A 21,289-nucleotide genomic window follows, 5' to 3' on the forward strand; every position below is an offset into this window, starting at 1 on the left:
TTGGTAAGTTTTCTTTATTGCTGATTTGGAAGCTTTAAATTATTGGAAAAATTTAATTATGTGTATTCATTTTAAGGGAAACTACTAAAAGAGTAGAACTGTAGCATTTTCAAAATGATGCATTATCTCAGTGTTCCTCCTGAATGACTACTCATTGTACTCCCTGTTCTTTATTATTGTCTAGAAGTTTGGTTCTTTTAAACACAGTTTTGTTTTATTATTTCATCATCAACATTGTTTATTAACATGTTACTAATTTTAGTGCTTACCCTCATTTCTTGCTTCTTACTCTTTCCCTTCTTAGTGTTTCTTTTTGCTGAAGTGCCAACTTCAGTGGTTCTTCCATGAGCATTTATAGGTAGTAAACTCTTAATAGCCTTATCTCTGAAAGTATCTGTATATTGTCTTTATTCTTGAATGGTTCTTTAACTGACTATAGAATTCTAGAACGACCAGTTATTTTCCCTCAGCACTAGGACAATATCCTTTGGCATTTATTGTTGCTGCTAGGAAGTCTGCTGTCAGTCTACTTGTCATCCCTTTGTAGGCAGTCTGTCTTTCCTCTTGCTGGTTGTGCATTTAATTTTATTCATCTTGATTGGAAATTATCGCTTTCAATCTGAAGTTCATGTTTTAAGTTCTAAAAAAATTTTAAGCATTATCTCTTCAAAATATGCTTTTCTACTTTCCCCTAATACTTACATGAGAGGTCATGAAACAATACCTGAAATAGGTAAACCTGAGCTGAGTCTTAAAGGATAAGTAAGACTTAGTAAGTTATAGCATCGGTCCCCAACCTTTTTGGCACCAGGGACCGGTTTCGTGGAAGACAATTTTTCCATGGACGGGTCGGTGGGGGGATGGTTCAGGTGATAATGCAAGCGACGAGGAGGAGCAGATGAAGCTTCGCTTGCTCACCCGCCATTCACCTCCTGCTGTGTGGCCCTATTCCTAGCAGGACTGGGGGTTGGGGACCCCTGAGTTATAGGACATTCCAGGCAGGGGGAGCAACTTGGAAGGCCCTCAGATCATAAAAGCATCCAGAATACAATATTTAAGCCAACATGAGACACAATATGAAGCAGTGAGTAGGGGAAAATGAGACTGGATGGAAACGGGGGCTTGAACATGAAAGACCCTCATTGTAGAGGCCTAGAGCTGGCATTAAACATGAGGATTATGTCCTCATATTTGATTCCTACAGCAACTTCTGTAGCAGCAATGTGGAGACTGGGTTATTCAGGAGGCTATCATAGAATTCCAGGGATAAGAAGATAGTGACTTTATTTAATTTAGTTCTCTGAAATCATTCCCAGTTGCCAGTGATCTGAGTGGTAGAAAATTATGTTTCTTGTGTTAGTTTTGTGTTTCTTTAATTACAAATGATGTCTGGCATGCTGTATTTGTTTATTGGCCTTTTGTATTTATTCATCGATTGTCTGTTAATATACACTTATTTTGCCCAGCAGTCTATAGGATTTTCTTGACTGCTCATTTTTCTTTTTATAGTGGCTGCCTAACTGGCTACTCTGTATCCTCACTTCTATCCACTTTATATGCAGCTACCTAAAAATGTAACCCATCCTGATATTTCTCTTCTGTTCAATTTTTAATGTCTTTTCATTCCCAGGAGAATTTTAATACAGTATAAACCTTTCATTTAGATGTTCAAGGCTCATTTAAGGAGTTTATTTATTCATTGTTTTCCCACAATCAAACTGGTCTGTCCAAGATTATCTGGAAACACTGTTTTTTTCCTGCTTTTGTGGTTTTGTTCCTGTTCTCTTCTTTACTTGAAACACCCTCCTTTGTCTCTACTTGTCAAAATTTACTGGATTTTTTCAAAGTCTAAAAATACAAAACAAGCGTAGCAGAATTTTAATGTTTGTCAAATCTGGATGGTGGGTATCTAGTTTTGGTATTATCTATTATTCCTCTGTATGTTTGAATTATTTCATAATATAAACACTTAACATAGGTGCTCAAACAATTATTGAACTATATTGTTGATGAATCCTGTAATTTTTCCTTAATTTAGGCAAAAATGGATAACCAAGAATATAAACATGCGTATGAATTTGCTGCAGATGTTAGATTAATGTTCATGAATTGCTACCAATACAGTCCTCCAGATCATGAAGTAGTTACAATGGCAAGAATGCTTCAGGTGAGTTTTTACTTGTGCTCTGAAAGTGAGTTTCCTCTGAACATAGTTTAAAAATTTTAGAACCATAACTCAAGAGATAAAGAATATACCCCCCACCCCCACCAAGTAGTAAAGCATAATTTAGACTCTTAAAATTGTGGGGGTTGTTTGTTTTCTGAGGCATAGCATCCATTCGTAGTAAATCTGTTAATGAAGCTGCCCTACATATAGAAGGTACTGGGGAAGTAGTAGTGAAGAGAGGACAGTAGGTATCTGAGAGAGGGTTGACTGCAGTCAGTGTCCCACTGAAGGGAAGGCTCAAGGACTTCTGAGGCTAAGCCATTGGCAGGTAGTAGAATGATGCACCAGCCACAGGGCAGATCTTAAAAGGACTTCCCCTATATAATCTGAGAGGTCTGTCTTACCTGGAAAAATGGAGAAAAGTTGCTAAGGTTGGTAGGCAGGGAAGCATGAGTCTTATTATATTTCTGGTAAATCTTTTTGTCCTCCAGTTTTATAGGGATATAATTGACATTGTATTAGTTTAAGGTATACATTATGATATATGTATATATTGTGAAATGAGTACCACAAGGAAAAATAGAATTCTCATCAAAATATGACACTGAGGGGCTTCCCTGGTGGCGCAGTGGTTGAGAGTCTGCCTGCCGATGCAGGGGACACGGGTTTGTGCCCCGGTCCAGGAAGATCCCACATGCCACAGAGCGGCTGGGCCCGTGAGCCATGGCCACTGAGCCTGTGCGTCTGGAGCCTGTGCTCCACAATGGGAGAGGCCATAACAGTGAGAGGTCCGCGTACCGCAAAAAAAAAAAAAAAAGACACTGAGGGAATTCCCTGGCAGTCCAGTGGTTAGGACTCTGTGCTTTCACTGCCGAGGGGCCGAGTTCAGTCCTGGTCGGGTAACTGGGATCTGGCAAGCTGTGAGGTACAGACAGAAAAAAAAAAATGACACTGTAATGTACCTTTTCTTAAAAGGTGTTATTGCTGCATTAAATCAGAAACGCAGAAGACCTTAACAGTCTGATTTTCCATTATAGGATGTTTTCGAAATGCATTTTGCAAAGATCCCAGATGAACCTGTTGAGAGTATGCCTGTATGTTACATCAAAACAGATACCACAGAAACCCTTGGTAGAGAAAGGAGTAGTGAAGCTTCCTCTGCAGATGACTCTTCTAGTGATTCTGAAGATGAACAAGCTCAGAGTCTTGAAAAGCTTCAGGAGCAGGTAGTTGTTTATATTGATACAAAGTTTTTATATTCTTTCTATGAGCTGCTGCTGCTGCTGATCTATTATAAAATCCTATTTGTAGATTAAAAGCTGTTATATTTAGATCACGTATTAACTGTGACTTTATTTACTTCTTGGCACATTTTTAATGTTTAATAGTCTTTTCCCACTCAAAAATATATACATCTTAAAATTCTGTTATTTATATTCCTAATCAAAATAAATGCCTAATCACAATTCTCATTGAAACAATTTATATGACATAACCTGGATAGTTTATGGATGAGATCTTTATTTAACATTTGTTACCTTTTGTGATAAAATGTTAACCTGCTTTGAGCTCAATCCTGAAAAATCAATGATTTAAGACTTAAGACTGCCTGGAAAAATTAATGATTCTTGTTCTGTTTTTAGATGAATATTTAAGTTTATGGGTTGAGTACATGGTAGTCTTTGAAATTTAACATACGCCTTTCAAAATAATGAATTTGTGAAATGAAATATCAACCTGAAGGAAATGAATTTCACAAAGGATAATGTTGACTTTTGAGTGCCTTCATTTTTTTCTACTGTCTTTAATTATTTAGAGCCATGAATGTTTAAAGAATTTTTCCTTTATCAGCTTAAAGCTGTTCATCAACAGCTACCGGTTCTGTCCCAAGTACCTTTCAATAAGCGAAAGAGAAAGAATGAGAAGTCTAAAAGGGAAAAGAAAAAAGAAAAGATTGATAATAGAGGTGAAAATCCAAGGAAAAAGTTTAAGCAAATAAAATTAAAGGAAAAGTCCAAGTGCAAGTAAGTATCTTTAATGATGCCTTATTAAAATAACATTATCTAAAATACATTTGATTAAATTTAACTTTTGTTACAGTCAGCCAAAGAAGGGGAAACAACAGGTCTTCGCTGTGAAATCTGAAGATAAAGATAATGCTAAACCTATGAACTATGATGAGAAAAGACAGTTAAGCTTGGATATAAACAAACTCCCTGGAGATAAACTTGGGCATGTCGTTCATATAATACTGTGCAGAGAGCCTTCACTGAGAAATTCCAGCCCTAATGAGATAGATATAGACTTTGAAACACTGACAGCATCAACACTGAGAGAACTGGAAAAATATGTTGCTGCATGTCTGAGAAAAAGACCAGTAAAACCTCATGGTATGTATTTCTTTGTATTAGTAGAAATCAGTCTGGTATTTGTGTTAGTTTTTGGTCGTACTCACTCTTTTTTTTCCCTCCTAAATCACACAGGTAAGAGAATAATGAAGTCCAAAGAAGAACTTCATTCACAGAAAAAACAAGAATTGGAAAAGCAGTTACAGGATGTCAGTAATCAGTTAAATTCTAGAAAACATCAAACAAAACGTAGGTACCGGTTTTTAAAATGTTCCTGTAACTATTTAATGTCTGGCATTAAAAAAAAATACATTTATTTATTTATTTATTTTTGGCTGCATTGGGTCTTTGTTGCTGCACACAGGCTTTCTCTAGTTGCGGCGAGTGGGGGCTACTTTTCGTTGTGGTGCATTCGCTTCTCATTGCAGTGGCTTCTCTTGTTGCGGAGCATGGGCTCTAGGCATGTGGGCTTCAGAAGTTGTGGCACACGGGCTCAGTAGTTGTGGCTCGCGGGCATCAGTAGTTGTGACTCGTCAGCTCTAGAGCACAGGCTCAGTAATTGTGGCACATGGGCTTAGGTGCTTCACAGCATGTGGGATCTTCCCGGACCAGGGCTCAAACCCGTGTCCCCTGCACTGGCAGGTGGATTCCTAACCACTGCACCAGCAGGGAAGAGCCTAATGTCTGCCATTTTTCATGTCTTTTTGTATTCTGTAGCTGAGAAAACTCAATCATCCAAGGCCATTGGAAGTGGTTCCCGACTGAGTGAAAGCAGCAGCAGTAGCAGCAGCAGTAGCTCATCAGAGTCTGAAAGTAGTAGCAGGGATTCAAGTTCTTCAGACAGCAGTGATTCCGAATCAGGTTAGCTGTCCCCTTAAGTATACCTCTGCTTGTGGGGAAATATTTTTCTTGTAATATTGAGACTTATCATTTGAAGAAATGTTCATTACTTACCCAGAATCTATGGTTTGGATGCCACACTTATTATTTAACTGCATGTTGACAATCTGAACTATTTTCCTTAAAAGAGATACTGTGTAAAGTGAAACTTCATATTATACGTATGTGACTTACAGGCTTGTAATGTTGAAAATAATTTACTAAAGGTGGGATAGTCTGATATATAATATCAGGTCCTAATACCAAAAAACAGCACAGAATAAAATGCTGATTTTCACTTTTTAATAAAAGATTATTTGAGGACATCTTTCACTTTATTCTCTGATATATCAAATCACTCTAATGTTGCAAAGTTTGCTCTGTTGTGACAATATATTCTGAATTGAATAATCATTTTGAATTAAGAAACCAGTCATCCTAGAAAATGTGTAAAGCAGATTTTTTTCACTTCAGTGTTTTCTTCACTGTCGATTATTGTCCATTTATAGAAAAATGTACTTTAAATTCAGATTCTCAGTTATGCTAAAGTACCATGTTACCTTATATAGTTTATCATCAACTATATCAAGCTTAAGGCATTCGTGTTTCCTTTGTACTCTTTCACTCTTTCTTTGTACTCTTTGTACTCTTCACTGATGGTTGTGTAGTTGACAGCTAATCCCTGCCCCAGGTTTCAGACTTGGCAGAGGCATTCCATCATTGTTCACCAAAAGGCACATTCAAATACAGGGCACTTCCGGGCCTAAAATTTTGCTTTATTTTAAATGAGACATTTCTTGTTTGTCATGAAATTCAGCTCTCTTTAAAACATCCCACACAGAATATTGTCACATTAGGAATTCTTACCGTTTGTAAGAATATCCCTCCTATTTCAGTCCGGTAGTAAGGGTCTGCTCCGTTACAGTACATTGTTTCACTTTTGGTTCTCTTTAATTTGTGGTGCTGATGTCTGCATTTTGTTTTTACATTTCTGAAGTATATAGTGGTAAACATTTTTGTTAGAATAAACAGAGTTTTTACTTTTGTTGAAATTTGTCACACTAGAAAATTTTTTAATTAATTTAGGACTCAGATTATACATTATTTTCTTATAGTTGACTTTTTAAGCATAAAAAAGTACTGAAAAAACTCTAGCTTGCATTTAGTATTTTAAATTGTGACTAGCATTTGTAATTTCATCTAATAAAGAATTTATGGCCTAATAAGTTAGAGCACTTTGTCTTTTATTTGTAGAATAAAACTCTTATTAAATTATCTAATTATATATTGACTACTGATCAATAAATACCTTGAGTATTAGCAGAAAAGTACTTCAGAGTGCTTCAGTGAAGTACCTTAATTTTAATTTGAATTATCGGTTTCTGATAGAATCTTCCAATATGTTGCTTGAAGGAAAGAATGTTTTTCATCTATTGTGTTCTTAAAATAGTATAATATATATTATGTTTTCCTAACTTTCTAGCAGAATAACTCAGCCTCAGAATTCTGATTTTAAAACACTATTTAATTTTTATTTTATGACTATTTTATTTTATTTTATTCTTGTTTGATGTCATCTTTTCCAAGTAACTGGGGATGTTTTTAAAAACACTGTTAAAATCAAGGTAGCAAATTTTTATATTTCAATCTACTTTATGGATAATGTATAGGTTTGTGACACTAAGGTCAGTTTGTCTACTAATAGGATAGTATGAGTTATCATTTATCTTTGAAATTTTCATTGTTTTATGAACCAACTACATACTTCATTGGAAAAACACTGTATATGTAGGTTATAAGTTGCAAATGCAATGCTTACCTTAACAGGGAAAGAACAGTTATCTCTTTGCTTAATAAAATAAATTAGTAAATGAAGCAATGGGACCTTTTCTCCTGTTAACTTCAGTTGTACCCATTAAAATACTGTAAGGCTCTTGATTTCTAGTGTGTAAGCTAACAGCATTTTTTTAACTTTCCTGAGAACAACAAAAACTATAAGTAAAAGGACTGCAAATTGTGAAAAATAATTAATTCAGACTATATCAATAGCTATACCTATTGTAAGAATAAGCAAAGCATCTACCATTCTTAATAATGCACATGATGTTATCAAGAAGCAGATGACAAATCCCAAGTCTAAGTTTCAGGGTGAGGGGAAATGGGGCTGTGGAGAAAATATAATTTGTGAAAATTAGATATATTAGCAAAAACTTTGTTACATAAGTAAAAATTAACTGAAAATGTAAATAAGATTTTGTAACTTTAAAATTTATTACGGGCTTCCCTGGTGGCGCAGTGGTTGAGAGTCCGGCTGCCGATGCAGGGGACGCGGGTTTGTGCCCCGGTCCGGGAAGATCCCACATCTTCCCGCGGAGCGGCTGTGCCCGTGAGCCATGGCCACTGAGCCTGCGCGTCCGGAGCCTGTTGCTCCGCAACGGGAGAGGCCACAACAGTGAGAGGCCCGCGTACCGCAAAAAAAAAGAAAAAAAAAAATTTATTACAATTTGTCAAGAGCTGAAACTTAAAATAGGAATATCTTGATTATCAGAATTCTGATTAAATAAGAGTTTTGATTATTTAAAATAGGACATATGCATATAATTTCATTTCCCCAAAATTTTAATAGTGGAATCTTTTCTGAAAGCTTCTGTGAGAAATTCTTTTCTGATAGAAGGATATTGATCTTTAGTAATTTTTCTTAATCTATTTTTTAATACCTGTCTTCCTGGATTTTTTAGAAACTTGAGACTGTATGCAGTTTTCTTAACGAAGTCACAATCTTTTATTTATTTATTTATTTATTTTTTTGTCACAATCTTTTATAATTTCTGTTATCAAGGACAGCTCTCTAAATTAACTTTTCGAAATTCTTTAATAGTATTGACTCTTAAGGTTCTTCTGTAGTTTTCTTGTATTATGAGTTTCTCTCTTTACTGCAATATTATTCTGTTTAGGTATGCTGAAATGTTTTAAGGGTGACATCTGTGAAAAACACTTAAATGTTATAAAGAGTGTTAGAGCTGTTTACACATTAATTATTATGTTCTATGTAATCTTAAACCTTATTTTATGCATGTTTGAAAAATATGGAGTAATTCTGCTTCATTAAATGGGATTAATTAAATGGCAGGGGAGTAAGTGCCAAGGAAAGATTCATTTTAAAATTTCTTTAGTTATAATTTCAAACAAGATACTAAATCAGTTCCAAGATAGACTTGTAATGAAATCCCAAATCTTTGAAAACTATAAGCAAGAAATCTGTGGGCTAGAAGCAGTACTTAATTGCAAATTTCAATGTGATTCGATTTTGCCGTTTAAATTATCTTCTTGAGTTACATTGGCATATGCAAATTGTCATGTGCCAAGAAATCAAGAACGATGATTGGGAATTCCCTGGCAGTCCAGTGGTTAGGCCTCTGCGCTTTCACTGCCAAGGACCTGGGTTCGACCCCTGGTTGGGGAACTAAAATCCCACAAGCCGTGAGGCGCAGCCAAATAAATAGATAAATAAATAAAATAAAATCCTATCTAAAAAAAAAGAACAATGATTAAACATTGGTATAAATATAAAACCTTTCTAAACTGTTTTTCATAACCCAAAATATCATTAAATGCCAGATCAAAGATATAAATGAGGCTTGACAATAAAATGAATTCCAGATACATATATCCTATGTTAGCTGGGCTGCGCTAGAATGTACACACAAGCAACTGAGAGTTTTCTAATGCTCAACAAGGTTGGCTATCTTGAGTGATATAATAGGGAGGAATATTATTAACAGATTTAATACTATTACTGAGAAACCATCAAATGGAGCAGCTCATAGGTAATAGTGCTTTTTTGATGCTATCCTTGTAGGAAATAACTTCAGGAACTGTCTAAATGTTAGCTCAGATACTTGATTAGTGTGGAATAGAATATTTTTCAGGAATGATTATCATTTCAATTCTTACAACAGTTATACACAAAGAAATTGAATGGTTATGGCATCAATTCTTTACCTGGTTAAGACAAAGTGAATTTGTCACTTCATATTTTGGACTTTTTGCTTTTATTGGCTTCAGTGTAATGTTCTAAAAGTGAAATTTATGAAATTCTTTAAGTACCAATTGTTCCTTTTTTTTTTTTTAACTTTCTTAATTATGGTGACTTAAAAGGAGTAAAATAACCGTTTCTCTTTAGTACTACAACCCACATCTTCTGTAGAAGTGACAATGATGCATTTTTTTTTCATGCAAGGGAAAAAGGACAAACTTTGTCCAAGTTTAGATTTTATTTTACCTTTTAAGGGGGAGAATGGTTTAGTAAATGTAGGAAGTATGAAATGACAGTTTGGAGTACTTTTCATCATTCAAGCTAGAAAGTTTAAGAGAAATGATTAGTACTCATCATTTAAATATTTTAAACTTTCATTAGTTTCTCATCAATTAGAGTGTTTTTAAAGCCCCAGAAGGATAAATTCAAGGACTCAGACTTGATTAAAAACTTGCATATATTGAGGTCTGTACTTGAGCCACGAGTCTTAGAAATAGGGATAAACTTTGTCATGTGAATTTAAAAATAATTCTGTTCAAACTGGGTCTTACTGAATAAACAGGCTGTCTAGAATAGTGTTTCTCAACCTTGGCAGTACATTAGAATCACCTGTAAAACTTTAAAAAATAGTGTCCAAATCTGAATTGAATGGAGAGTGGGGCCAGGTTAATGTAGTGTTCAAAGTATCCCATGTGTGGACTTACCTGGCAGTCCAGTGGTTAAGACTCCACACTTCCAATGCAGGAGGCCCACATTTGATCCCTGGTCCGGGAACTATGATCTCATGTGGCGTCGCCAAAAAAACCCAACAAAAACAAAACAATGTATCCCATGTGACTAATGTGCTGCAGTGTTTGAGAATCATCAGTCTAGGTGTTTTTTTGTTTGTTTCCACTTTCTAAACTCTAGTTAAAATTACTTTGGTAAAAGGAAGAGGCAGCTTATAATCGGTTTGTTCTTCTATATTACATAAGCACCACACACTTAAATCAAAATACCAAAACATTCTTTAAAGGGAGCAGATTTCTTTCGTTCAAAGTACTTGATTTTTATCAATAGAACATTAGGGGATACGCTTGGGCAAATCATTCAACATCTCTGGACATACTTTCTTTCCTATAAAATAAGGTAATAACTTCCAATCACTTTTCTGTACCCTGTCCTATAGAACAGAAGTGTGATTTGTTTTTCTAATTTAAAAATCTTCAGTAATTTTTTCTGCTGTAATGGCATTACATTCTGGTTTTACATTATGTATGGTATTATATTCATATTCAATTTATCAAATTTTTTAGTCAGTACTGGCTTGCTGATAATATTTGGTGTCTCTGGAGCATTGATCTCAGTGCTTTGATAGGTGATGGTTATTAGCAAACCTTTCAATCAAATATTTGATGCCAGATCTCTCTCTTTTTCTTGATTCTGTGATTAAAATTTTTGCTTAGTTTGAAATGAAAGTTTTCCAATGAAAGTTTTATATTGAGGTTTTTGGGGAGCTGTGAAAATAAAACACATTATATAATGTGCAAAATATTCATTTGTTTAGTAGTTAACATATTTTATCCAATTGGATCCTCACAAGGTAGGTATACATATTATCACAGATCCCTGGTGAAGTTAGTTGACAAGCGTGTATGTTGTCACTATAGTGCTCAGTTTTATTAATGTTTGTAAGACCTGGTAGGGCTTCTTCATTTATTGAAATGTGGTCTTAAGCTTGATAGTGAAAATGTGTATGTTTGCCTTTTAATTCCAAAGGCCAGGAACTCATAAATAAACAGAAATATGCAGTTTTATTTTACTATGTTCCTGGAAAGTCAGCTACATAAGAGTAGAATGAGAAGCAAAATACTGAGTTTTAGGCTATCATTATTCATCTATCTATAGTCTGTAAGACTTTTTTGAGGCACACTGTATTTGGTGTTTTTGATTTTTTTTTTAATTAAAAATCTTTGATGCCTTTTGCTAGTGCTTTTTAGATTTTGAGGTGCTAGTTTTTATAATAGTCCTGAGCTTTAGTTTTATGTCAGAGAACTAAGATAATGCCCTTGAATTTTTCGTCAGAACACTAATGTGGTATGTTGTATTTTTACTGTAGTTAAGAGTTTATATCATTGAATAATTTGTTTAGGTGCATATTTGGATAATTAAGACAGATGTATATCACTAATCATTAGAGAAATGCAAATCAAAACTACAATGAGATATCATCTCACACCGGTTAGAATGGCCATCATCAAAAAATCTAGAAACAATAAATGCTGGAGAGGGTGTGGAGAAAAGGGAACCCTCTTGCACTGTTGGTGGGAATGTAAATTGATACAGCCACTGTGGAGAACAGTATGGAGGTTCCTTAAAGTACTACAAATAGAACTACCATATGACCCAGCAATCCCACTACTGGGCATATACCCTGAGAAAACCATAATTCAAAAAGAGTCATGTACCAAAATGTTCATTGCAGCTCTATTTACAATAGCCCGGAGATGGAAACAACCTAAGTGTCCATCATCAGATGAATGGATAAAGAAGATGTGGCACATATATACAATGGAATATTACTCAGCCATAAAAAGAAACGAAATTGAGCTATTTGTAATGAGGTGGATAGACCTAGAGTCTGTCATACAGAGTGAAGTAAGTCAGAAAGAGAGAGACAAATACCATATGCTAACACATATATATGGAATTTAAGGGAAAAAAAATGTCATGAAGAACGTAGGGGTAAGACAGGAATAAAGACACAGACCTACTAGAGAATGGACTTGAGGATATGGGGAGGGGGAAGGGTAAGCTGTGACAAAGCAAGAGAGAGGCATGGACATATATACACTACCAAACGTAAGGTAGGTAGCTAGTGGGAAGCAGCTGCATAGCACAGGGAGATCAGCTCGGTGCTTTGTGACCGCCTGGAGGGGTGGGATAGGGAGGGTGGGAGGGAGGGAGACGCAAGAGGGAAGACATATGGGCACATATGTATATATATAACTGATTCATTTTGTTGTAAAGCAGAAACTAACACACCATTGTAAAGCAATTATACTCCAATAAAGATGTTAAAAAAAAAAGACAGATGTATAGATGTACATATATTATATGATCGTATTAATGAAGTCTGTTTTTTTTTGTTGTTGATCAAAGCTGAAATCATAATTTTTCCCCTAAATGTGAAAGCTACCTGGATCTATACCCTCAATCTTTGCAGTCTGTCTTCTTCCCTTCCCCTTTCCACCTAACCCCCAACACTTAAAATAATACTTAGTGGAGTGACATTAAGATGGTCCATGTCATTTTAAATACTTGAATTCTTTAAATTAAAGCACGTCATTGAGTAGCACTTAGCAATTTTAACAGTGTCCAGCATCAAACATTTTAGGAAAGAACAGTAACACATCCAGCGGAAACTGATGGCATTTCAGGAGGCAGAAGGTAATTATTAAAATTAGAATGTTTTAAGTTTGAATAAGACCTGGTGTTGACCAGCCTTGGTGCCCTGAAGCCTGAGGCAAATAATGCTCAGGAGGCTCATGAAAGCTGGCTGGAGAGGTGAATCAAGGCATTAACTACCAGTTTGGTGCTTTACCACACTGACGTAGGCTTCTTACTGGGGAGGATAGCACCAGAATCAATTGTAGGATCAAGAAAGAGGAACCTATGAGCACCATGTCAGAGAGATCTCTTTTTATATCTACTCTACTGCCAGCGTCAGCTGTAAAGGCATTTCTAAAGGTAAAGGAGGTACTATAAAACCCATTTGTTTCTCTGTAGTTGAGGCTGCCAGATAGCTCGGAAGTAAAACAGGGTATTAATTAGATGGGATCTTTATTATAATGCTTAGCAAGCAGATCAGACTTTATCATGTATAATCAAATAGCTTCACTTTTAATAAAAGACTGTATCCTCTCAGGTAATGACATACCCTTCTCTTGTAAATTCTCAATTATTTTAATTAAGCCTCTTAATGGCTACTTGGTTAAAGATGATTTTAGTATAATTGGTACTGCTTGTTTAAACCCTTATCTCTGTTGTAACTTGTTTCTTTTTAAACTGTCGCTTATTCAAGCTCTTTACTCTGAAGTAACACATTGTTCTTTTTGCCTAATAATCTAAATTGAAATTTGTGAGGGGATATTTATTCCATTATGTGGAAAAGAAAATATCCCTTTTCAAAGCAAGTATCCCTTTAGAAATTTTGACTGATTCCAAGAGGGCGCAAAAAAATTTGTAAATAAAAGAATTTCTTGAGTTAAGAAGTTGACCATTTTCTTAAAATCATCACTTTCATTCTAATGTGAAAAAATCTGTCATTTAGATGATGGTAATTTTTTAAGTTGGCAAATATTAAAATATTTATATACGTTTGCAGAAATGTTTCCTAAATTTACTGGAGTAGAACAGAATGATTCTTCTAAAGAGAAAGTAAAGGTAAGTTAATTCTTCATTTTTACCTTAGAATTTTAAAATTATGTAGGTTATAGCTCACTGGTATAGTAGTAGCTTTCTTTAAAATTGTTCTTGATTTTATTTACATGAAGAGTTGTCACTCATTTTAATTTGTCAGCTAAATGTTCAAAGATTTCTTTGTAAAGAAGATTGAATAGTGAAATGATTTGGTTACATTTTTCTAACAAGATGTGACTTTTTTATGATTTAGTCAAACAGGTAAGTAGAACAAATTATAGAAATTTCAGCTTAGTCTTGAGAGTCTAAATACAGAGAGAAGGTCTTGGTGTCCCCATGTGCGTACCAATTACCAACTATTCATTTTTAGCACATCTATGTTTGATTAGTAGTTGACATGCTTTAAAAAGGATAAAAGTAATTTTATCTTTTACTACTAATCCTCATAAAATTTTTAATCCTTTGTACCCATCCCAAATATAGAATTACAGGTGTATACCTTTTATTAAATCATAAACTTACTTAACAACATCTAACTCTAGGTTAGGGGAAATACAACATAAATAATACTGTCTTGAAGTATCTCTTAGTTGTGAGAAGAGAGATAATCATACCGTTAAGAGATTGTATGATTAGTGCTATAATCATCTATATTCATAATATATTGAGAAAATAAAGGAGGAATATATATATACTGCCTGAAGGAGGGAATGCTTAAAATGGGTTTTAAATTATAGGGAAAGGGAAGAAATGGTTAGTATATTGACATGCTGATTAGGGACTTACTTTTTTAAACAGAGGTAGTAGCAGTAAGAGAGAGGGAGGGGGTGGGGAGTGGGGGGAGCACAGGAGGTGTGTTCAGGGAAATATGGTAGCAGAGGGTGTTTGTATGGGATTAGTTGGCTTTGGAGATATAATAGGGAGGGCTTTGCAACCTAGATAAAGTGTTAATATTTAATTTGTTAGGTAGGCGTGAGCTCTCACCGGTTTTTGAGTGGAAGGAAGATCCAGATGATCTGTCTGCCATAGGTATTAGTGGAATCAGAAAATTATGTCAAGTTATGAACAAACTTTGGAATAATTCTCAGTACATAGCACATAGAATGCTATGTTTATGATCTGTTTGTGACCAAGTGTTTTTCAGTGTCACTCACTGAAGAACAAAATGCTCATTTAAGACAAAAGAGGAAATATATTTATAGGATCATGAATAAATGCACATATTTGTGTGTTTCAGAAAGTGTTGTTTTGCTGATTTAAATCTCAGCATTTGCCTTTAAGCTTTGGGCTTGGGTCTGTATTATTGTTGGGATAAACATTCCTATGCCCTTTGTTTTATTCAAACTAGCATAGGTATTCATACACTTGCCTTATCGGCTCACTCACTCTAACCCCTTTATTAGATGGAGAAGGAAGATTGTCTTATTCATCTCTGTACTATCTATAACTCAGAGCTTAGTAGACAAGGTACCTGGGCTTTGGTACTGTAACTTAGCTTGCCACTGAATAGATGTGAGATTTTAGGTTAAGTTACCTTCCTTATATCTAAGTCCTATTGTAAACTGTAAATGGGGATAATAATTATACCAAACTCATAGGATTAGTGTGAGAAATTAAGAACTATATAAAAGGCTTACCCTGGTGCCTTGCACATCGTAAGTGTTAACTAAATATTATCTATTATAATACACTTTTTCTTAATAAGTAGTTAACAAGAGTTTGGAATCAGAATTTGTTGATAGTCTATGGCTCAACCATCATGTTATTCTTTTTTTAAACACTCCTCCTTTTATATCTATAATTCACTAAGGAAAAGGGGGTAAAGAAAGTGGATTAGTCTCTAGATTTGGTATAAAAGCTCAGTTTTTATTTTCAGTAGATCACAGGGAAGCATTTGAAAATAAGCAACACTGTTTAATAACATGTATAAGTCTATGTGTACTAGCAACTAAGATCATAGACTTTGACTCTGCTTATAAGCTATATAATGGCCAAGTTATTTAATCGTTCTAAACCTTAGTTTTCTCATTTGTAAGATAGTGATATTTATACCTTATAAATTTGTGTGACTTAATTTAATATCATATTCAAAGACAGTATTAAATTATATTCTATCCTCTTGTGTTTCTGTTTTCTTAGTTATACTTCTTGTGTGGTTAAGCTCTGAAAGATAGTTTTGTTTAACTTTGTCTTAGCGGATACAATCATCTGTGCAATATACAGCCTCTGGGAAAACTAGTCTTGTTCATCAGACTACATGTTCAGGTGGAACACCACCAAATCCCTACCAGTTAGTATTTAATTATCAAGAATCAGAATGTTTACAGAGTGTGGAAAACATTTCACCTTTACAAATTCTGCCTCTTTCAGGTAAGAAATTAAGAAGTAAATGACTGTGATTGAACAACTGACTTCTAAATGAAAATGCCAAGATTATCTTAAATGTTATGTATCTGGAATACTGACAATCATAACTAGTAAATTCCAGGTTAGAAATAATCCCTGAAGCATATTGCTTTATACCCCAAGGTACTCATTACATTTGAATGAAAGAAAATTGTATGTGCAGTTCACACACAACTTACTTTCATACAGATTATATACATTGGCATGTGAGCCATGCATAAAAACCTGTCACTGCCATAGCTCATAGCAAGCTCTGAGCAGACTTGCGAAATGTTGCTCTAATTTCCATGATGTCTGTGTGGGTTGGAAAGGTAGATTAGAATAGGGAAAAGATAGAGATTCTATAGGTAGAGAAATGAAGTTATAAACATTAAAAACAGTTTACAGTTAGAGAAACTTGGGCTAGAAATACTTGCCTAGTGGTGCTTCCTATTTACTAAAAACACATTCTAAAACTGGAAATTTTTGTATTTTTAGGTTCATTTGACTTTGTAAATGTCTTATCTGTTAGTCTTATCAGAAGTGAACGTATCACCTTTCTCAGCCTGGTCCTCCTGGGGATGTGTGGCACAGGAGCATACTTCTCTGATAGTGATGAGCCCAGCTTATGGAGTGCCTGAACTTTGAGACACAAATGTGTTCAGGCCTAGACAGAAGCAGATGTGAATATTCCATATCCATGTCTCCTTCTGTCTAGACTGCTCCCTGGCCTTCCAATGGCAGGGGTTTCTCCAAAACAGAAGAAATTTCTAAGCTGTTTTACTGAAGGACAGATTAGGAGGAACACAGAAGTTTTGATCCTCCTTTATTGCTTCCAGTAAACGCTCCCTACTATTCTGGGTTTGAGTATTCCGTTTTGCATTTAACTCGAGTTATAGCTCTTGACTCTGGAGAAGGAGTGGAGATCAAGAGAAAAAATATCTGAGGCAACACTGGGGGGCATCCCAGGAAGAAGTATAAACAAAGATCCAAAGTATGAAATATTTATAGCCATTCTTTTCTGGAAAAATATTTTCAGGGTACTCAGGAGAATAACTGAAGATGTAGTTGTTCTAGGTCATAAATTACCTTAAATACCAGTGCTACATTTGGATCTTTTATTTTGCACACAGAAAGTAGCTTCAAACAAGAGCATAACAAAATCAGATTTTACATTAGGAAGAGATTGCTGCTTGCTGTGTAAGGGATGGACTAAGATGAAGATGCTCTGATATAATTGGGACCAAGTAAGGAAGCTGGGTGCTATAGTCTAGGAAAGAAATTATGAGGACCAAAACTAAGGCAGTACGTACAGAAAGGATGTGGCTAAATTAGATATTTTTGTGGCAGAATTACTAAGCTTTATTAGAATAAGTGTCTTACCAGAGTATTATCCAACAGTTGGCTTGAAAATAAGAGACATTGTTCATTTTGGACATGTTTAAGATGCTGCAGAATATCTAATTGGAAATACATAACTAGAAATAGGTTTCTGGAACCAATAGGGTGTAACAAGAACTACAGTTAGGAATTACCAATATGTAGAAGCTACTTGAAGCCATGAGAATGAAGGAAAATGTACAGAGCAGGAGGAGAAAGGTCAAGGACAAAATTCTGGGTAACCAAACTCCCTCTCTGTAAAAGTAGAAAAAATTAATAAGTTAAAAGAAGAGGTAATCAAAGCTAAGAGGAAAAGGAAAAATGGTATAATAGAAGCCCAGGAGATACGTTTTTCGAAGGAAATCATCATCACGAGTATCATGTCCTACTATATACAAAGCCTTAAAGTACCGTGAGGAATGAGGAGAGAAGATTAAAATTGGCAATGTGAGATTTTTTTGCTTTTACAAAAGATTCTTTTATGGCTACTGTGATTGAGATGGAAGCAGATTCTTGTAAACTGAGAAGTAATGGAATCTGAATGTAAACCAGTCTTTCAAGAATTTTATTGAAGAGGATGGGAAGATAGCTGTGGCTTTAACAGGAAGATAGGTATTTTGTTTTTGTTTTTTTAAGACTGGGAGAGAGGTTGTTTTGTTTTGAATTTTGAAATCGGCGAGATTTGATCGAGTTTGGAGGTCAATCGCAAAGAACCAGAGTAGGGAAAAGTTGCTGTTTTCATTATAGTAAGTTCCGAGGACAATGATAGGGATAGCTTTGAAGAAGAATAAAGACATTGAAAAATAATGGAAATAATGCAGTCAAGATGGTCTTTTGTTCCTATTTTAAGAAAACATCCTATCTATGAAAAGTCAGGCTTTAAATATCTAAATCTTCGTTCGGGTTCCGTTTCTTGTATTCCTTCAATTTCTGTTTATACGTGATTGTGAGTAATAATATTGTGTAAAGGGGAAGTTTGGATGATGCTGAATGGCTGTTCTAACTGCACTTAAGCAGATTTTTCAGAACCAAAGTGGTTTGCATTTGCCAACTGTAGGTGGCACTATGCCCAAGGGAAACTGCAAATATATATAAGCTATAAAATGTATATAGAATTTTACTTTTCTGGAGTGTAATCTTGGTGGAAATAAATTAGAGTACATAAATTAGAGTTACATAGAGTACATAAATGTATGTTAGAGTACATAAATATTTAAGAAGTTGAAGTTTTTAGTCATGAAGGATTACCAAACTTTATAATTTATCCTTCCAGAGCTCTTTAAAATATCTTCACTCAGTTGTATTAAGAAATTTTTTTAAAAAAAACTTACGCTGTCACATCAATGTGAATTAACATGGCAAATGAGAAGGTAAATCAAGGAGTTTGCCATCTAGTAGGAGAAGTAAACAACTGGTATATAAAGTAATAATAGGGACTTCCCTGGTGGTGCAGTGGATAAGACTCTGCACTCCCAATGCAGGAGGCCCGGGTTTGATCCCTGGTCAGGGAACTACATCCCACATGCATGCCGCAACTAAGAGTTCACATGCCACAACTAAGGAGGCCACCTGCCGCAACTAAGACACCAAATAAATGAATATGTCTGTGGATATGTGTGTATGTGTATATAAATTTTTTTAATTAAAATAAAGTAAAAATAATGTGCCCTAAAAGAACCCAAAATGAAATTTAAGGAGATGAGGAAGGCAGAATTACCTGACCTCTTTGAAAGATGTGTATTGATGTATAGTAGGATCAAAAGGCATTTTGGATAGAGGGAACAACACGAATGAGTGTATTTAGGTGACCAGTAATTCAATGTAATTAAAGCTTTGCTTGAATAAATAAATAGGAATACAGGGAAATAAATTTGGGAAGGTAGATCAGGATCAGATCATAAAGAACCTCAATACCTAGAGACTTTTGGACTTAATTATAATAGTATAGTCAGTGGGGAGCCAATGAAGATTTTTTGAACAGAGTGTGCTTCAGTGTAATTACTCTGCCAATATTGTGTAGGTCAGTTGGAGAGATGGGGAACAGAGACCAGAGAAGGAAAAGACCAACTGGGCTGTTGCAGTAGTACAAAAAAATTAAGTGATGGAACGAAAGAAAAAGGTATAGTTGAAAGAAATCACAAGAGTGGAGTGAGCAGGTCTGCAAAAGATGAATATATGCTGGGTTTTAATAACAAAGGGGTGTATAAGCTTTGGTGGCTCAGAGGATAGTGGCTGGATACTGGTCCAGGTTGACAGACCTGGAACACAGATGAAGAACAGATGTCTGAGGAAAGATGAGTTTTGTAGTGTTTTGAGGTGCCAGAGGGCATCCATATGAAAATGTTTTTCCAGAGAGTCGGTCCCTTGACACACTTCCCTTGGCTTCTGTGACACTCTTCTCTTGATCATCCCATCTCTGAACGTTCTTTACAGACACCTACTTTATCTGCCTACCTTTAATGTTGATAATACTCTGAGTTACATCCTTAAGCCTCTTTTTACTTTACTACAGGCTTTTCTAGCTGTATTCCAACGCATAGGCTTACTAAGCTAGGACCTCCCCCTCAGCTCTCATAGCAATAGGCTTGGAGAAGACCTCCCTTTACCCAGGTATGCCATACATTGATCATTTTCTACTTATTATGGCATGTAAAAGGTTGGAAGGCAGCAATCTATACATCCTTCCTGGATGATCTTCTTGGAGTCTATGACTTCTAGTCTCATTTTTACAACTCAAGCATCCAAGCCCCAGGCATGTTTATACAACTCTACTGAATACCTTAAACAGCACATAGGCATGTCAAATACAGCATGTCAAAACTGAATTTCCCCCTTTTAATTCCTACATTTAAATCTTTCCTCTTTAGTTCTTAATAATGGCATTGTCACCACTTACTAACTTAGAGTCAACAAACTGAGTCGTTTAGAATATACTTCTCTTGACATAATACTCTTTCTACTTCTTAAATAATATCTGATCCCAGGCAGAGAGGGGATGTAGTTCTGTACTTAGACTTTTTCTCCCTATTTTTCCATTCCCTGTTGAACTGAGAAAATAGGTGCTTTGGGCCACATAGGAACACACAAATTTAAACTTTGTTCCTTCATTCATCCGTCCACTGACTGTTTTGTCTCACCCTCCTGTGCTCACTCCTATCCTTTAGTGTTCCTCCCTTCTTCAAGCCTCACATTCAACTAGTGTGATTTAGCCAGAGAATCAAAGGAATTGATGGGTGATAGAAGCTTAAATGTAAGTTCCTATAACTCTAAGTGGCCAGGATTTTATGAGCTTGAGCCAATTAACAAAAAGATAGCAACTCAAGTTTTCATTTTTCTCCTCTGTCCTTTTGCTACTAGTTAGGACCTATAGACAAGAGCTGGAGAGACCTGAAACAGAAATGACCTAATTAAATTTCATACACCAGGATGCTTTTGGTCACAAATGCAGAAAATTCAGCTCCAAACTGGCTTACACAAGGAATTTTGTTATCATACATACTGTAGTCCAGAAGTAGGTCAGTCATTTAGACATGTTTGACAAAGGCTCAAGCTCTATTTCTGAAATTATTTTCACCTGTAATAAATGAAATATTTGTATGAAAGCTTTACAGTCAACAGGATTGTGTGGTTTGTTCTCTTCACCTCAAACAACATTTTGCATTTCTTACTCCTATTCCCCACTGGGTAGTTTAG

General features: G+C 35.3%; 1 protein-coding gene across 1 annotated transcript in view; it reads left to right on the forward strand.

The window, feature by feature from the left end:
• The window catches only part of BRDT (bromodomain testis associated), a 48,350-nt gene that overhangs the window by 8,943 nt on the left and 18,118 nt on the right, over positions 1-21,289 (forward strand). The window contains exons 6-13 of the mRNA XM_060006391.2: positions 2,039-2,167; positions 3,205-3,393; positions 4,019-4,191; positions 4,268-4,557; positions 4,651-4,764; positions 5,233-5,376; positions 13,797-13,855; positions 16,027-16,201. Coding sequence (XP_059862374.1) covers positions 2,039-2,167; positions 3,205-3,393; positions 4,019-4,191; positions 4,268-4,557; positions 4,651-4,764; positions 5,233-5,376; positions 13,797-13,855; positions 16,027-16,201 — 1,273 coding nt within the window. The remainder of the gene's footprint in view (positions 1-2,038; positions 2,168-3,204; positions 3,394-4,018; positions 4,192-4,267; positions 4,558-4,650; positions 4,765-5,232; positions 5,377-13,796; positions 13,856-16,026; positions 16,202-21,289) is intronic.

The sequence above is a fragment of the Delphinus delphis genome, chromosome 1 (assembly GCF_949987515.2).
Source record: "Delphinus delphis chromosome 1, mDelDel1.2, whole genome shotgun sequence".
Classification (NCBI taxonomy): domain Eukaryota; kingdom Metazoa; phylum Chordata; class Mammalia; order Artiodactyla; family Delphinidae; genus Delphinus; species Delphinus delphis.